Here is a 16947-nt window from a genome sequence, read left to right as displayed (position 1 = left end):
TTCTCAAGGCAAGCTTCTTTATCTGAAGATCTTTCTCAACCAGTCTAGTTATTAATGGTCATTCTTCTCTTTCCCAGATTGTATTATCCAATTATTCTAACCTTTAAGTTTCCATTTGTAATTTCTTGTATTATTTTGTGTCTTTCCTCCAAAGCTTCTTATGAAAAATTTTAAACCCAAAGGAGAGTTGAAAGACTGGTATAATGAATGTCCATAAGTCCACTGTCTAGATTCAGTAATTGTTAACATTTTTACTTGCTCTAGATAAACTATCTAGTTTATCCATCCAAGTTTTTTTTTTTTTTGAACTATTCATTGGGTGGCATTCTTTCATAAAGAAGAGTTTGCCCTCGATGATTGCATAAGCTACAGAGTCTCTAAAAAGGCAGGGTACAGACTTAACTCTTTTTCCTTAATTACTAATATTCAGAGTGAGGAAACTGATGTAACAGTCATTTGTAATGGGAGCTTTGGACTTAATTCCAAAGGTACCACATGCATAATCTGTATATAATGCCAGATATTCGTGGAGTTTGTGCCATTTTGCACTACTACCAACAGTGTCAAAGAAAGTCTCTTTTTCCACAGCCCCACCAAGGAAGTCTGTTGTCAAACATTTGAATTTTTGCCAAACGTGAGAAAATGGTATCTTGTAGTTTTAATTTTTCTGAATGAGGTGGAACATCTTTGTGTTCTAAGAGCCATTTGCTTTCCTTTCTCTGTGTTCTATGTCTTTTGCCTATTTATCTAAAGAGTTTTTGGTCTTGTTTTCGCTTGAGGAGTTTTAAATGCTAGGACATTTAGCCCCTTGTTTTCTTTTTTCTTTTCTTTTCTTTTCTTTTCTTTTCTTTTCTTTTCTTTTCTTTTCTTTTCTTTTCTTTTCTTTTCTTTTCTTTTCTTTTCTTTTTTTTCTAAGATTTTATTTATTTATTCATGAGAGACACACACAGAGAGGCAGAGACCTAGGCAGAGAGAGAAGCAGGCTCCCTGCAGGGAACCCGATGTGGGACTCGATCCCAGGACCCTGGGACAATGACCTGAGCAGGCACCCCAAACCCCTTGTTTCTAATAGAAGTTGAGATGCTTTTTTCACCAATTTGTCATTAGTCTTCTGACTTTGCTTATGGTGTTTTTATGATGTGCAGAGATTTACTTTTCTGTTCTGAATGTATTGGTCTTTTTATTGTATGTGGATTTTAAGCCATAGTGAGAAGGTTTTTCCCACACCCATGTTATAAAGAAGTTCATCATCTTCGCTTGCTTCTAGTACTTGTGCAGTCCCCTCTCCCTCCCACTGCCCCCTTTCCCTCTGAATCTCCTTCAGAGTCCTTCCATTTTTCTTTTTAACATTTGGATCTCTGAACCCTTTGGAGTTTATTCTGGCATATGTTCTTTTTCCAGTGGCAGTTCTGTCCAGTGTTTCCTCGGTGATTTGAGCTATCCCCTTTATCAGATGCCAAATTTCCAAAAACTTTTGCATTCTTGAATTTTCTATTTTGGGATTTTCTGTTTTGTTCTGTAGTAGTCTGGGTCCAATCAGGAGTTAGAAACGATATAATCAGTTCAACAGGGGAGTTTTAATATAAAGAATAACTATGATGAGAGATTAAGTATAATAATTAAGTATAATAAATATTAAGTAAACTATAAATGGCACCTCAGGGGCGAGGGAGAACACTCAAGAAAGGACAGATTTGGAAGGGGTTTGGCCCTCCTTGGGAAAGGTGGGTGGGCCACTAACTAGCAGAGATTTTTGCCGGTTTAGCCAAGGCCAGAGCTGGTCTAAGGTGGCTGGGCAGGCAGGAGGACAGCTTCGGGGGTGCTGCCGGAGAGCGGGTGATCAGCAGCTGGCAGCGTGGTCGTGCGCTGGGAGTCCAGGTGCTGTGGTTGAAGGAGGTGGGGGGCACAGAAGGCCTTCACAGTGTGCCCGTAGCACCAGGGGAGGAGGTTTGTACAAGGAACAACTTTTTTATGACTTGTCAGGTCACAGTCTGGACAGGTGACTGTGGAAAGGTTATCGCCACGCCGTCTTTGCAAACTTGCAGAGGGACCTCGTTCTGGACCCGCAGCGATGCCAGACTCCACTGGCTGTTCTCACCCCCCCCCCCCCCCCAAACCCCCACCTCTGCTGGCACCAGCAGCCTCTTGCTCCCGTGGTGTCCCTGCAGCGCCCTCTACTGAGAGCGCTTAGCAGTGCGCTCACTTGTACCCGGTAAAGCACCTCCAGGGCTTACTTAGCGTGGGCTGTACCCCCAAGGGTGCATTGGAAGCTGAGAAAGCAATAAATGGATAATGACGAGGGCACGCTGGCCTGTCTGTTCCTTGTGTTTTATTACTGGCGACTCGTGTACCTGAATATCTGTTAATGCTGTCCGTGCTCACTGACCTGCTCTTTCAAGGTCTTCTTGGTTATGCTTGTTTATTTTTCCATAAGAACTTTAAAACAAACGTATCTAGTTCCAGAAAGGGGAGGGAGGGAGAGAACTTGGCGTTTTAATGTAATCCTGTATTTTTTTGATTTTTTAAAAGTATAATAAATTCTTGTGGTTAAAAACAATTCTTGTAGCTAACCACAACAAAAGTAATAAAGGAGTGAATAAAGTAGCAAATGAGAGTTCCATGCCTCCCATTCACACCCCCCGAGGTTAATATTTTGGGGTCTGTCTTTCAGGATGTGTTTCTAAGCACATGTGTAAGTAATAAATATGTTTGGACATTTTGAATAGTTAGGCCTGTAGCTGTAACTTAGAAATGTCTTTTGTTTTTCTCTACAGCCATCATACCTGCCCATGAGTCTCTGAGAACATCATAATGTCCCTTTGTGCCTCTTCTCACAAAGAGTTTCCTCAGCTGTTGCCTATTCAAGACATGGATATCAAAAACTCTCCATCTGGCCTTAACTCTCCTGCTTCCTACAACTGCAGTCAATCTGTCCTACCCCTGGAGCACGGCCCCATATATATACCCTCCTCCTACGTAGAGAGCCGCCATGAATATTCCGCCGTGACCTTCTATAGCCCTGCTGTGATGAATTACAGTATTCCCAGCAGTGCCAATAACTCAGAAGGTGGACCCAGTCGGCAGGCCACAAGCCCAAATGTGTTGTGGCCAACTCCTGGACACCTCTCTCCCTTAGCCATCCATTGCCAGTCGTCACTTCTGTATGCAGAACCTCAAAAGAGTCCTTGGTGTGAAGCAAGATCACTAGAACCCACCTTACCTGTAAACAGGTAAATTCAGTCTTCATTCTGAATTGTACTTTGGGGCATTATTCGAATCACTTTATGATGTAGTGAGAAGAAAGATATGCATCATTCAAGGTCTTTATTCATCACATAGATTACTTAGAGCACCTAACACATATGATATTCTGAATTCTAGAATATCTATTCTGATTTTGAATCCTCATTAAAAAGTAAGCTTGTACATCTGGGTTGTGGGGAGAATTCACTCTCATGACTACCGTTTTTAGACATTAAAGATTGAACTTAAATCACCTTTTTCTTGATGAAGTGACATGTTTGAAAAAGAAGTTTTTGCTTTACTTTCAGGTTAAATCCCTCTTTAGTGAAATCCAATTTAGTGTTCATGACACACTGTGTCCAGGATAAAGGCAACTGTGGCAGTATTACTACTTAAATGAAATATACTGGACACAGAAGCCTGAAAACACAGACAATAATTGGTGTAAGCTTTTTAGCAGTGAACTAAAATAACATATGATAAAGATTGGTGGGAAACTAAATGTAGACTTTAGTTGAAATTTCTTGAAGCTCTAAAGAGTATTTGTACTCTTCTAAAGGTAACGTGATGGTTATTTCCATTTAATTTGTAATGTGTTTAATGATAATTACAGCTATGGAGGGAAGAGGTTGTGCTGGGAGAAAGATGAGGAGGAGATAAATTTCTAAAACAACCAAAGTATTAAGTCACTGCATATTAGATATTGAAATTTGTTACTTTCAAATGCTGTCGTAACACTTCGAGAAAGCCACATCACACAGTACTTTTATTTTTCTTCGTTTTTAAGAACTTTGTTGGTGAAAGAGAATATAAACGTTGTACATGACTTTTTTAAAGTACTGCTTTTCATTCAGCTTTCAAGGGGAGATATTTTGTTTCTGAGCACAAGATCTAATCAGAGTTCTGCTAATATTAGGGAAATCAACCAATAGTATAATTAGCCTCATGTATGAATCAATCATATTTCTAACACTTTCTTTCCAAAAGAAACATGGCCTAGCAAAATTAGGAACTAACCACATGTGCTTTTGGTGTCTGCCGGTGCTGCCTTGACCAGCTGTCCTTTCCTGTATGGGAGCCCCTGCCGCTCTTCCCAGCCCTGAGCACCTGCTTCCTTCAGAACCTTCTTTAAGGACAGGCACATGCCTACTTTCTTCGCCTCTCTTCTCCTTTCTCTTTTTTTCCTCTCTGGCCTTCCCTGCCCTTCCACGTTCATCCCTCCCCTCCCCTACTCTTCCCTCCCCTTTCTCTCTCTCTCTCTCTAAACCAGAGTATAGTATCACTTCAGTATAACATAAAGTGCATTTGTTACTCCTCTTGAAGTTATTTTTATTCTAGACCTTCATCTTAAATAGCAGAATGAAAGGTTCTCCCTCCCATTTGAATGGGAACTCTGAAAGGTAACACTTGAAAATAACTGCTACTTGAAAATGGGTGGGTAAGTTTAGACCCATCTTTACAGTGTTGATGAATTCCAGCAACAGTACTTCCTGCTGTGGTTCAGACCTGTGGGTAACACTTGCTCTGGTCACTTGTTACACTCAGACATGTGGCTACAACTGGCCATCTGTAGTTATTAGGGCTCATCGGTGCTGCATGGATGGGCATAGACTCCCGTAACCATTTTCAAACAGCAGTCATTCCCAACAGTGTGATTCTTCATAGATCTGAAATCAGTAACAAAGGTGCTTGATCAGATTTCTTGGAATATATTTATCATGAGCCCTAGAGGGCAAAGAGGTAAATTAGGCAGTGTTCATGCTATTTTTTTCCCTAGAAAGTCCATCTTTTCTCTTAATGCTGTCTTACAATGAATGTTTTCTTTGCCCCCAGAGAGACACTGAAAAGGAAAGTTAGTGGGAGCAGTTGTGCCAGCCCCGTTACTAGTCCAAGTTCAAAGAGGGATGCCCACTTCTGTGCGGTCTGCAGCGATTACGCATCTGGATATCACTATGGAGTCTGGTCGTGTGAAGGATGTAAGGCCTTTTTTAAAAGAAGCATTCAAGGTACAAGAGTATTGTTAGCTGCTTCTTTAGTTTTCTACTTTTGCTTTCAAATACTTTTGTAGATGACTTGGCAGAAATTTCACCACTGGCCTGTTTGGTATATAAAGTACTTGATGAATGGTTCATACGATCATGTGTGTTTGGGGATGGGGTGGATGGTGGAGTGGATTGTTTCAAGTGTAGAGCACCTTATCCTTTAATTGTGGATCTTTACTCCAGAGCTTCAGAACTTGAATGGATCTCTTCCCACAATCATCCATCACCACCTCTTACTAGTTTTTGATTTGTGGTTACCATTAGGTTTGTATATAACATCTTATGTGTATATTAATTTATATTAGGCTGGTGATCTCTTAAATTTGAACCCAATCTTTACTCTTCTCTGCTATCTTTCAGATATATGGTGTCATACTTTACAGTCTTTTATTTTGTGACTCCCTTGACTGATTTTTATAGATACATTTAATTTTACTCCTTTTGTGCTTACTCCTGCTTATGGTTTTTCCACTCAGAGTCCCCTTTAACAATTCTTGTAGGACTGGTTTAGTGGTCATGAATTCCTCTTGTTTGTGTGGGGAACTCTTTATCTCTCTTTCTATTCTGAGTGATAGCCTTACTGGATAGAGTATTCTTGGTTATTGTTTTTTTCTTTCAGTACGTTGAGTGTAACATGGCACTCTCTTCTGACCTGCAAAGTTTCTGGTGAAAGATTAGTTGACAGCCTTATGGGGGGTCCTCTTATGTGTAACTCTATTCTGCTGCTTTTAAAATTCTCTCTTTATCACTACTTTTTTTTGCATTTTAACTACTATATGTCTTGGTGTGGACCTCCTTGGATTGATTTTGTTGAGGGCTCTCTGTGCCTCCTGGATCTACATTTCTATTTACTTCTCCACATTTGGGAAATTTTCATCTATTATTTCTTCAAACAAATTTTCTGCCCCTTTCCCCACTTTTTCTCCTTCTGAGACCCCTTTAATGCAAATGTTATTATTATGCTTGATGGTGTTACTGAGTCCCCTAAGTCTTTATTAATTTTTCATTTTTTTCCTCTCTCCTGTTCAGCTTGATTGCTCTCCATTACTCTGTCCTCCAGGTTGCTGATATGTTCTTCTGTTCCTTATAGTGTATTATTTTTATTTTTAGTTGAGTTCTTAGATTTATTTATTTATTTTTTCTTAAATTTGTATTTATTTATGATAGTCAAACACACACACGGAGAGAGAGAGAGAGAGAGAGAGAGAGAGGCAGAGACACAGGCAGAGGGAGAAGCAGGCTCCATGCACTGGGAGCCCGACATGGGACTCGATCCCGGGTCTCCAGGATCGCGCCCTGAGCCAAAGGCAGGCGCTAAACTGCTGCGCCACCCAGGGATCCCCAGTTGTTGAGTTCTTAATCTCTGATTGGTTCTTTATTGTGTTTTCTGTTTCTTTGTTAAGAGTTTCACTGAGGTCCTCCATTCTTTTCTCCAGTCCAGTGATTTCCTTTATGACTATTACTTTAAATTCTCTATCAGGCATGTTACTTTTCTCTGTTTATTTAGGTCTCTTGCTGTGATTTTTGTCCTGTTCTTTCATTTGGGACATGTTCCTCTGTCTCTTCATTTTGTCTAACTCTGTGTCTGTTTCTATGTGTTAAGATATATATGTGTTAAGAAAGTCAGTTATGTCTCCTGCTCCTGAAAGTAGTGGTCTTATAAAGAAGAGATCCTGTAGTGCCCTGCAGTGTAATTTTCCCTGTTTATCAGACCTGGTGCTTAAGAGGTGTTGCCTATGTGTGTTGTATGTACCCTACTATAGTGGCCAAGATGCTTCTGCCTTTAGTCCAATTGTCTGCAATGACCCTCTTTGCCTGTTGTGGGCAGGATTTAGTCCCTGCATTGTTAGTTGGCCAATCTGGAGCTGCCTTAGGCTTGAGTTGAATCAGACCAGGCATTTGCCAGAGATATAATAACACTGAACTGTAAGACACTTTCCCTGAGTTGTCCTCTGAGAAGCTTTTGTTGGTAGGTGAGGCCAGCAGACCAACTGTCTGTACCCCAGCCCACTGCTGGGACCACAGATGGACTGGTGTGTGTGGTTATCTTTCCCTCTCCTTAGGGGAGGAGTCACTTTGGAGTTGGCCCCTGTTGTGGTTGCTTGCATACTGCCAGGCTTGTGGCACCACTTTGGATGGGCTCTGGCCAAGGCTGTATGGGGTGGGGGTGGCAGGTCTGCAGATGAACATAGGCCAGGGCAGGCCTGCCTTTAGCAAATTATGTGGAAGATATTGGCACTGTGCTGGTTCTCACAGGTGTTTGTGTGTCTAGGCTGGGATCAGGGGGAGGGAAATGGTGCCCAGCAGCGTCTTTGTTCCTAGATGATCCGTGCCCCTCGAGCACATACTCTGAGATTATTAAACAAATTTCCCTTCCATATACCCCAGGCATTTTTCAATGCCTGCTGCTTCTATTTTCTATCTCTATGGGGCTATTTGTTGTGCTATCTCTTTAAGGGCAGAGACTGTTTCCTCTTGCTTTCCCAGCTGTCTCAGAGCCAAGCCTGCTGAGTTTAAAGTTCCACCTACTAAATCCTGCCCATTGTAAGAACTCATAAAATTATCCCCCTCTGCTTTTCAAAGCCAAATGTTATGGGAATTCATCTTACCTGTGTGCGTTCCCTGTACTTGGGGTACCTGGTGTGATAGTCTGTTCATCCCCACTCTCCAAGCCTGCAGGTCTCTCCCTCCCATGGACAATCCCATAGGTCTGTCCCCATAGGTATGTTTAAGCCACAACTGCCTTTCCACCCTTCCTACCCTCTTTGATGTAGCCTCTTCTCTACATTTATCTGTGGAGAGTCTGTCTTGTCAGTCTTTGGATCATTTTCTGGGTTATTTACACTGATGTGGGTGTTATCTAGTTGTATCCATGGGGTGAAGTGAGCTTAGGATCTTCCTATTCTGCCATTTTCCCCAGGAGTCCCTCTTTGCAACCCTGTGAAGATAAAGCTGGAAGCAATGTGCTTGTTAGGAATTACAAAGATTGTTTCTTCCTTTGGCTTATGTTTAATATTTGGCATGTGTAAGAGTCATGGTGGGATGGCTCCTGATAGAATCTAGAAGGTGGTGAAGGGTAGAAAGTTAGTAGTACAGAGTTACCTTCCCTTGAAATTCAACCTGTATAGATGACTACCTATTTGTCCTGGATCTTCTACTTAGTAGCTCTAAGACATTACCTCTTAGCCTGTTTCTTCCTCTGTGAAATGGAGATACTTACAGATTTGTTTTCAAATGAAATGGAGGTGCCTGGGTGGCTCAGTTGGTTAAGTGTCTGACTCTTGATTTCAGCTCAGGTCACGATCTCTGGGTTGTGGGATTGAGCCCTGTGTCAGGCTCCATGCTCAGTGGGGAGTCTGCTTGAGACTCTGTTTCTCTCTTTCCCTCTTCTCCCCATCTCATGCACACACACACTCTCTCTAAGTAAGTGGGTAAGTAAAATATTTTAAAAATATATAAAAATAAAAATGCAATGAAGTTGGTTATATGAAAACATTTGGTCATTTATAAACTTCATGCAAATTTAAGATATTCTAGTTTTCTAACTCTTCTGTATTGAGATATCAACATCTTTTCTTTCTTTTTTGTGTTTTTCTTCAAATTCTAATCTTATTTAAACCCACCTTCTCTAAGATCTTCATAGCTGGGTGGATCAGGGCCCTCTGCCAATTAAAAACTTAATTTTATTGAAAGATAAAACATCACAGATAAAGGAAGAATGTGTCATCAAATATTATCAAAACATAAACTGTATCATTTGCTTATTTATAATTGCTTTTACACAACTTTTCATTCTGTATTTAACATATTTAGGTACTTTAATATTTTTACTTATGATAATTCCAGTAGTAAATTATAAGGCCAGGCCTACTTGCTTGCTATTGTATAGTAAGAACAATTCAAATTTCTAAAATTCAGAACTGAACTCTTGATATGATATGATGACAATTCTCTATCTTGTTGAGATTCTACAATTTTATTCCTTAAGGAAATCTTGACCCAATACAATTAACTATATCCTTTGAGAAAGGTCCTTTTTATTTGCTGTTGGGAAGAAATCTCTACCTGAAACATATATATATATATATATATGGAGAAAAGGGAATCCTTATGTACTGATGGTGGGAATTAAATTTGTGCGGTCATTGTGGAAAACTGTATTGGAGGTTCTCAAAATATTAAAAACAGAATTACCATATGATCTAATAATTCCACTACTGGATATTTATCCAGAGAGAACAAAAACACCAATTTAAAAAGAGATGTGCACCCCTGTGTTTATTGCAGCATTATTTACAATAGCCAAGGTACAGTAACAATCTATGTGTATGTCAATAGATGAATGGATAAAGAAGCTACATACATGGTAAAATATTACTCAGCCATAAGGAGGATGAGATCTTGCCATTTGCAACAGCATGGTTGGACCTAGAAGGTATAGTGCTAAGTGAATTAAGTCAGACGTAGAAAGACAAAAAACCATATGATTTCACTTATATCTAGAATCTAAAAACAATTTCCCCCTAACTTCCCAAGACCTAGTAGCCATTGACCTAGTTTCTTTCTGTATAGTTTTGCCTTTTGCTAGAATGTCATATAATTGAATAATTAGGTAACCATCTATGTATTGCTTCTTTTACTTATCATGATGCTTTTAAGTTTTATCCATGTACCTATGGTTCATTCCTTTTTGTTACTGGGTATTACTCCAATATATAGATCTACTACAATTTATTCATTTGGGGTATTTCCAGTTTTGTGCTATTTCGAATAAAACTTCTATGAGTGTTCATGCTAATCCCTCTATGTAGACCTACATTTTTCTTGGGGAAATATCTAGGAGTGAAATTGCTGGTTGTATGATAAGCATATGTTTAATTTTATGGGCAGCTAACAAACTGTTTCCAAGGGGGTTGAACCATGTTGTATTCTCAAAAGTAACATGAGACTTCCAGTTGCTCTACATCCTTATAAAAATCCTTGATATTACTAGCCTTTTTAATTTTAGATATTCTGTTGGGTATATAATTGTGTTTCATTGTGGTTTTAATTTGCATTTCCCTGATTACTAATCATTTTGAACATCTTTTTATGTTTTCATTGATTTTTTTTTTGTCTCTCTCTATAAGTTCTTATGTATAGTTTTATCCTGTTCTGTTGACCTAGTTCTTCATTCTTGTAAGTACCACGTTATTTTAATTATTATAGTTTTATTTTTCACTTTTACTATTATAATTTTATAATGCATTTAAATACATACCAATATAAATACCTCCTATTTTAAAAGTATTCTGGCTATTTTCTTTATTTATCCATAGGAACATTAGAATAATTTTATTAAGTGACCTCCCATCCTTAATGTTAAGAAAAGTGGAGATTTTGAAACTTAAGGATTATTTTGGAAGGAATCTTTGTAATATTCTTCATATTAAGAACATATTCTGTCTCCATTTATTTAGGTCTTTTGTATCTCTTATACAGTTTTGTTAAAACTATGTATATGCATATCTGGTATCTATGTATATCTGGTATCCTCAGTGGTATTTCTGTAAATTTCATTCTTTTGGGCTATTTATTTTACATCCAAATGTAACAGTGGCACTATTTTATTCACTTTCATATTGGTGTTCATAACAAACTTTTATCATTGTCCTTTGAAAGTTGAAATCTATTTAAGTGCCACTCACCAATCTTTAAGGCTTTGCTTTTCACAGCTTTAGAGGCTGGGCTTTAAATGGGAAGCTCTGACAGCTGGTAGGTTATGTAGGAAATTCTTACCTTGGAGGCACATATTCCATTACTTGGGACTTATTTGGCCTTGAAGTCATGGAGGATGTCCTGAAGGAACAAATGCTGGGTTGTTGTTGCCTGCTGCTGAGGGACAAGCGTGCCAGGGAGGGTGTGGGTGATAAATATTGCTCTATGACAAGTGCAATATTGTGACAAGTGACAACACCGGGAGGCTAAAATGAGCTGAAACTCAGATATTCTGATCTGAAGTCCAGGGCTGTCTCTCCCCTCTATGAGGTTGGATATAAATGACAATAGGTAATCAGACTCAGTCTATAATTTTGTAGAGAGATAACCTATTATGTTTAGATGATAAAAAGCACATTTTCCTATAAAGCTTTATATCTTCAAGAATTAGCTACATATTTTGCTTTTAATTTGGCTTTGAACTTTTCTCTGAATTTGGTTAGTATGGAATTGTGTGCTTTACAGACTGTTGCATGAACAAGAAAACCATTTTATTTTATTTTTTTAGAGGGGGAGGGGCAGAGAGAGAGAGAGAGAGAGAGAGAATCTCTAAGCAGACTCTGCATTGAGTGCAGAACCTGACATGGGCTCCATCTCATAGCCCTGAGATCATGACATGAACTGAAATCAGGAGTCAGATGCTTAACTGACTGAGCCACCCAGGTGCTCTGAGAAAACCATTTTAATATGTGAGATAGTATACTTTCAAGAGGACTTTTTTCTTTTTTGTCAATTACCTTGACCTTCTTGCATAAGACATTTTCTAGGCCGTTTTTAGTGTGTTTATATTCTTGTACTTTCTGATTTTTTTTTAAGTAAAATTATCTTTTAAAATAAACTCTGAGGGGAAAATAATGAACCTCTAGTCCCTTAAATGCTTATTGTTATAAACCTCTTTATAAAACCAAAAAGGATGACATCATATGTATTGTTCTGTGAATTTTTAGAAGGTCCTTGAAAGATTGCTGCTACCATGGAAAGTACTGTGGGATTACATTTACCTTTTAGCCATAAAGCATCTGTTCTAGAGGACGATCAAAAGTTTCTGATTGGAAATATATCTTGACTTTTAAAATATAATTTATTTTTGAATATTATAAATGAGGATAAAAGCAATAACAAGATAATTATCTGTTCCTTTTAAAAAATGTTGCGCCTTACCTTATATTACCCCATACTCTTGAGTGTGTGTGGAACCTGTAAATATGAGCCACTCCTTTATCTAACATGGAAAGTGGTATTGGGGGAGTCTCGTGATTATGATGCAATTGTGTAAGACTCCATCATGGCCGAGTGAAGACAGACTGAAAATCAGACAAGTGCCCCTCCTAGCCTGAAGGAAAGCAAGCATCATGCTGTGAACTGCTTTTGGGCAGGGAACTGGTTCCTCTATGAGTTGACAGCAGTGTCCAGCTGGTAACCATGGTAAAAATGGGAGCCTTGGTCCAACAACTGCAAGGAGCTGATTCTGCAAACATCCTATATGAGCTTGGAAGAGGACCCTGAGCTTCAGATGAAACCACAGCCCATCCAGCACCTTGATTGCAGCCTTTTGAAACCCTGAGTAGAGTAAGCTGTGCCTGGATTCCTGACTTGTGGAAATCAGATAATAAATTTGTTTGGTTTTAAGCTTATAAGTTTGTAGAAATTTATTATGCTCCATGGAAAAGGAAAACCATGACCTTAAGGAGATTACTGAATGTGTTTTCTCTTAAAAAAAAAATAATGGGGACCATGGCTTTTTATAGGGAAGTTATAGGGTTAAAGGAAATGATAAAGAATCTGGAAATCAGCAGGTAGTCAGAAATGTTGATGTGCCAGCTTTCCTGTACGTGGCTGTTATGAGGGTCACTTGATGGTGGTTTTTGCCCCTCGGCTAAACTGTCTTACTATTCCTAGAACTATGCAGTCCATACCCTTGCTGCCACCCCGGCAGGCCCAGGGAATGGTGGTAAAGTCGCAAACAACTGATTTTCAATTTGTGTTTGATTGAACAAGTGTTATTGAATCTACCTAAAGTGGGAGAGAATTATAAAATTTGATTTTGATCCAATCGTAAAACCATGTTTTTTTGGTCCATGAGTCAGGTAGGGTGGCTCTACCTCTCAGGGTTCGGCTCTGAGTTCTGGGTCAAGTTCAGGTCTGCATTGCATTTCCACAGATTAGTGGCTACCCGAGGCTTTTTTTTTTTTCCCCTCTTGGGAGCTCAAGAGGCCAAGGCAAACTGTTGGAATATCCCTTCTACTAGCCTACCACTGGCTAATGCAAGTTTCATGGCCAAGCTTAGCATCAGTTGGTAGGCAAACACAACCTATCCACCTTAGTGCCCTGCGAGTCACAGGGCTGAGGGAGGCAGTGGGGACTTGGAACAATAATCACAGCCAGCCTCAAGTGGCAGTTCTTTTGGTTCTTTAGTTTGCTAATTTCTTTATCTTCTTGTTGATTAGTTTCCTTCTCTTATTTGACTATGAATTCCTATAAAAATGTCATGTTAAATTCCAAAGAGGTATATATATAAAAGAATATAAGTAGTTGAATTTGGTGACTTGATACACAAGTGCTATTCTTGAGCAGTTCTGTGATTTGCAGCACCAATTTCAGGCAACTGTCTTACTTTCCATGTCCAAAGGAGAATATTTCTAATGAATCTCTTGAGGATTCTACGAACATGCAGAGGATAGCCTATTAGTCAAAGAAAGAATAAGATATGGAAATATTCCTAGGTTATCTTCACTCCCTAACAAGGCACTGATGAGGGCAAACTTCGCCCTTTGTTACCCATATCTGCATTAAGAAGATATCCCCTGGGCATCTGGGTGGTTCAGCAGTTGAGTGCCTTTGGCTCAGGTCGTGACCCTGGGGTCCTTGGTTTGAGTCTCTCATCTGGCTCTCTGCAGGGAGCCTGCTTCTTCCTCTGCCTATGTCTCTGCCTCTCTGTGTCTCCCATGAATAAATAAAATCTTAAAAAAAAAAAAAAAGAAGATATCCCTTACTTCTCAGCTGGGTAGCATTATCAGTGTTGACTAGAATATTGAATCAAAATACAGTAATAATAGCCTGACCCCCCCCTTTTTTTTTCTGCTGCAGGACATAATGATTACATATGCCCAGCTACAAATCAGTGTACAATAGATAAGAATCGACGCAAGAGCTGCCAGGCCTGCCGACTTCGGAAGTGCTATGAAGTGGGAATGGTGAAGTGTGGTAAGTTTTTGTTTCCCCTTTCTTTTTTTTTTTTTTTAATTTTTATTTATTTATGATAGTCACACAGGGAGAGAGAGAGGCAGAGACACAGGCAGAGGGAGAAGCAGGCTCCATGCACCGGGAGCCCTACGTGGGATTCGATCCTGGGTCTCCAGGATCGCGCCCTGGGCCAAAGGCAGGCGCTAAACCGCTGTGCCACCCAGGGATCCCGCTTCCCTTTTCATCATATATTGGCCATGCTGACAGCGTTGTCAGGATAGGCAGAGGGACTAGGGACAGGGCCTGAGGACTTGGTAATTATCTTCAAGTATGCATATGCTGTCACACTGGAGGGGGGTGTTAATTTATCTCCTGTAGCTGGAGAGGACAGAGCTGAGGTGAACAGGAACAAGCTATGGTAGGCACATTTGGGCCCAATATAAGGAAGATCTTTCTATGATTCAAGTGGTCTGACAACATAATAGGCTGCTGCATGAATTAGAGAATTCTAGCCACTGAGGTACTCAACTGGGTTGGATAAACATCTGCCTGAGGCCTTGAGAAGACTGAGGATGAAGTTCTGGTAAATGTTCAGTTAAAGCTGTGACAAGAAAGTAGAATATCTTATGAGTTACTTGGATAGCTGTGGGAAAGACTCATGCCTATCAAGAGAAGATACATTTAGGAGTCAGAAATATGATAGAATTATGAAAGCACGTAGAATATAGGTTCTGTGTTATGGTGGTAAGTATGCATATATATGTGTACATACATATGTGTGTGTATCTGCACGTAGATGCATACATACATGAAAAACAAAGACAAATGGGCACATAACAACTGACAATAATGCCTACATCCCGCTCTCTCTACCTGGCTAATTTTTGATTCATTTGTCTGTACACACATGCTGGGTTATGCACACTCACATCAGCTCTGCCTATACTTCTCCTGTTATTCTGCTAGATGGTATTTTGCCTGTGGTTAGTTGTAATTTCTCTCTTAGTAACTGTTTGAAAAATTTAAAACAAAAGTCTCTTTTCTCTCTGACGTTTCTTAGGAGTTCTGCCTTTTAAACATGCTCTTCCCTTTTTATTTTATTTTATTTTATTTTATTTTATTTTATTTTATTTTATTTTATTTTATTTATGATAGTCAGAGAGAGAGAGAGAGAGAGGCAGAGACACAGGCAGAGGGAGAAGCAGGCTCCATGCACCAGGAGCCCGACATGGGATTCGATCCCGGGTCTCCAGGATCGCGCCCTGGGCCAAAGGCAGGCACCAAACCGCTGCGCCACCCTGGGATCCCTCTTCCCTTTTTAAAAATGTATATTAGACGAGACATCTCATCCAGCTATATTATAGTGTAGCAGAAGTCTTATTTGATCACACTTCTCTGGCTTCCTAGAATCACTGATGTTTTCTGTTTTCTTTATAAAATACCCTACCCATGCCCATGACCTCCCAGTGTGTATTGGTTACTCTCTAAAACATTCCAGCATTTCTGTCCCCCACTTCAGTTATACCCTTATCACTAACCAGTGGGCTTCTTCCAAAACCTGTTTCTACTCATTGTAACTGTCAAATTATATCATTTAATTAGAATTTATGCAAGCATATGCAACATGAGTAGGAAAAGACAATCGTTTCTGTGAAAGCTTTGGATAAAACTGTAAAGGAGGGGCACCTGGCTGGCTCAGTTGACTCTTGATCTCAGGGTTGTGAGTTCAAGCTCCATGTTGGATGTACTGCTTACATTAGAAAATACCCCCCAAACTGTAAAGGACTAGTAGCTATTGAGTTAGGTATGAGTGAGATTGGGGAAGAGGTCATAAACCTAGAAAAATTCTGAATTTGGATTGCTTTATAAGTGTTTAAGTTCTTGCTGTGTTTTAACAAAGCTGGAATTGAAAATTCAGAGACAGTGTAACACAGATGTGGCTTATGTAGGAAAGTCACTTCTGATTTAATTGGCAGAGGTACTTAAAGAAAAAGCCTTGGCTCTTTGACGAAAGATTGCAAATAAATGTTTCATATTTTAAGTTGATATTTTAAAGTTGTGTATATTTTTTAAGAAGTGATTTATGATTTAGTCTTAGGGTTAGAATGCTTAGGTCTTTAGGGTTTAGAATGCTTTAGTCTTAGGGTTATTGTACTTCCATCTGTGGGACAGCTCTAGCTGTAGCCCTGGTGGTTCGGGACCAAGGCAGGAGCACATGCATAATCTGTCTGCAGGAGGTGGTGTATATGGTGGGAATAACAAGAGGCCAGGATTCCCAAAAACTGAATCTCATTTTTTTCTCATTACTTCTTGCTGTGACTATGCTCAAACTTAACCTTTCTGACCCTTGGATTTCTTATCTCTGAAAGGAAGATATCGGTTTCACTAAACTTTGTGAGGAATACCTGTGAAAAAAGGCATAAAGATCTAACACAGTGGTTGGCATTAAATTTTTGTCTTCCTTCCTTTCTCTCTCCCTCTTTGAAAAGCTCTTATAAGTTATGAGGAGTTTTAATGCAATACAGTGTTGCATAGAGTATAGAAATGTAGTTTAAGAAATCTTTCATGACTCTCACTCAAAAAGGTATCTGTGCCCCCATGTTCATAGCAGCATTATTTATAATAGCCAAGCATGCGAACAAACCTCAGTGTCCATTGGCAGGTGAATGGATAAAGAAGTTGGGGTATGTGTGTGTGTATAAAAATGGAACATTTTCCAGCC

General features: G+C 39.5%; 1 protein-coding gene across 5 annotated transcripts in view; it reads left to right on the top strand.

The window, feature by feature from the left end:
* ESR2 (estrogen receptor 2) overlaps positions 1-16947 on the top strand; it is a 67858-nt gene that overhangs the window by 10201 nt on the left and 40710 nt on the right. For all 5 annotated transcript variants that reach the window (XM_072762581.1, XM_072762583.1, XM_072762582.1 and 2 more), the window contains exons 2-4: positions 2775-3230; positions 5077-5249; positions 14130-14246. In XM_072762581.1, coding sequence (XP_072618682.1) covers positions 2812-3230; positions 5077-5249; positions 14130-14246 — 709 coding nt within the window. In that variant the 5' untranslated portion in view covers positions 2775-2811. The remainder of the gene's footprint in view (positions 1-2774; positions 3231-5076; positions 5250-14129; positions 14247-16947) is intronic.

Source organism: Vulpes vulpes, chromosome 6, assembly GCF_048418805.1.
Source record: "Vulpes vulpes isolate BD-2025 chromosome 6, VulVul3, whole genome shotgun sequence".
Taxonomy (NCBI): Eukaryota; Metazoa; Chordata; class Mammalia; order Carnivora; family Canidae; genus Vulpes; species Vulpes vulpes.
Note: the sequence above shows the minus strand (reverse complement) of the source record. Positions and strands in the feature narration are given on the sequence as shown.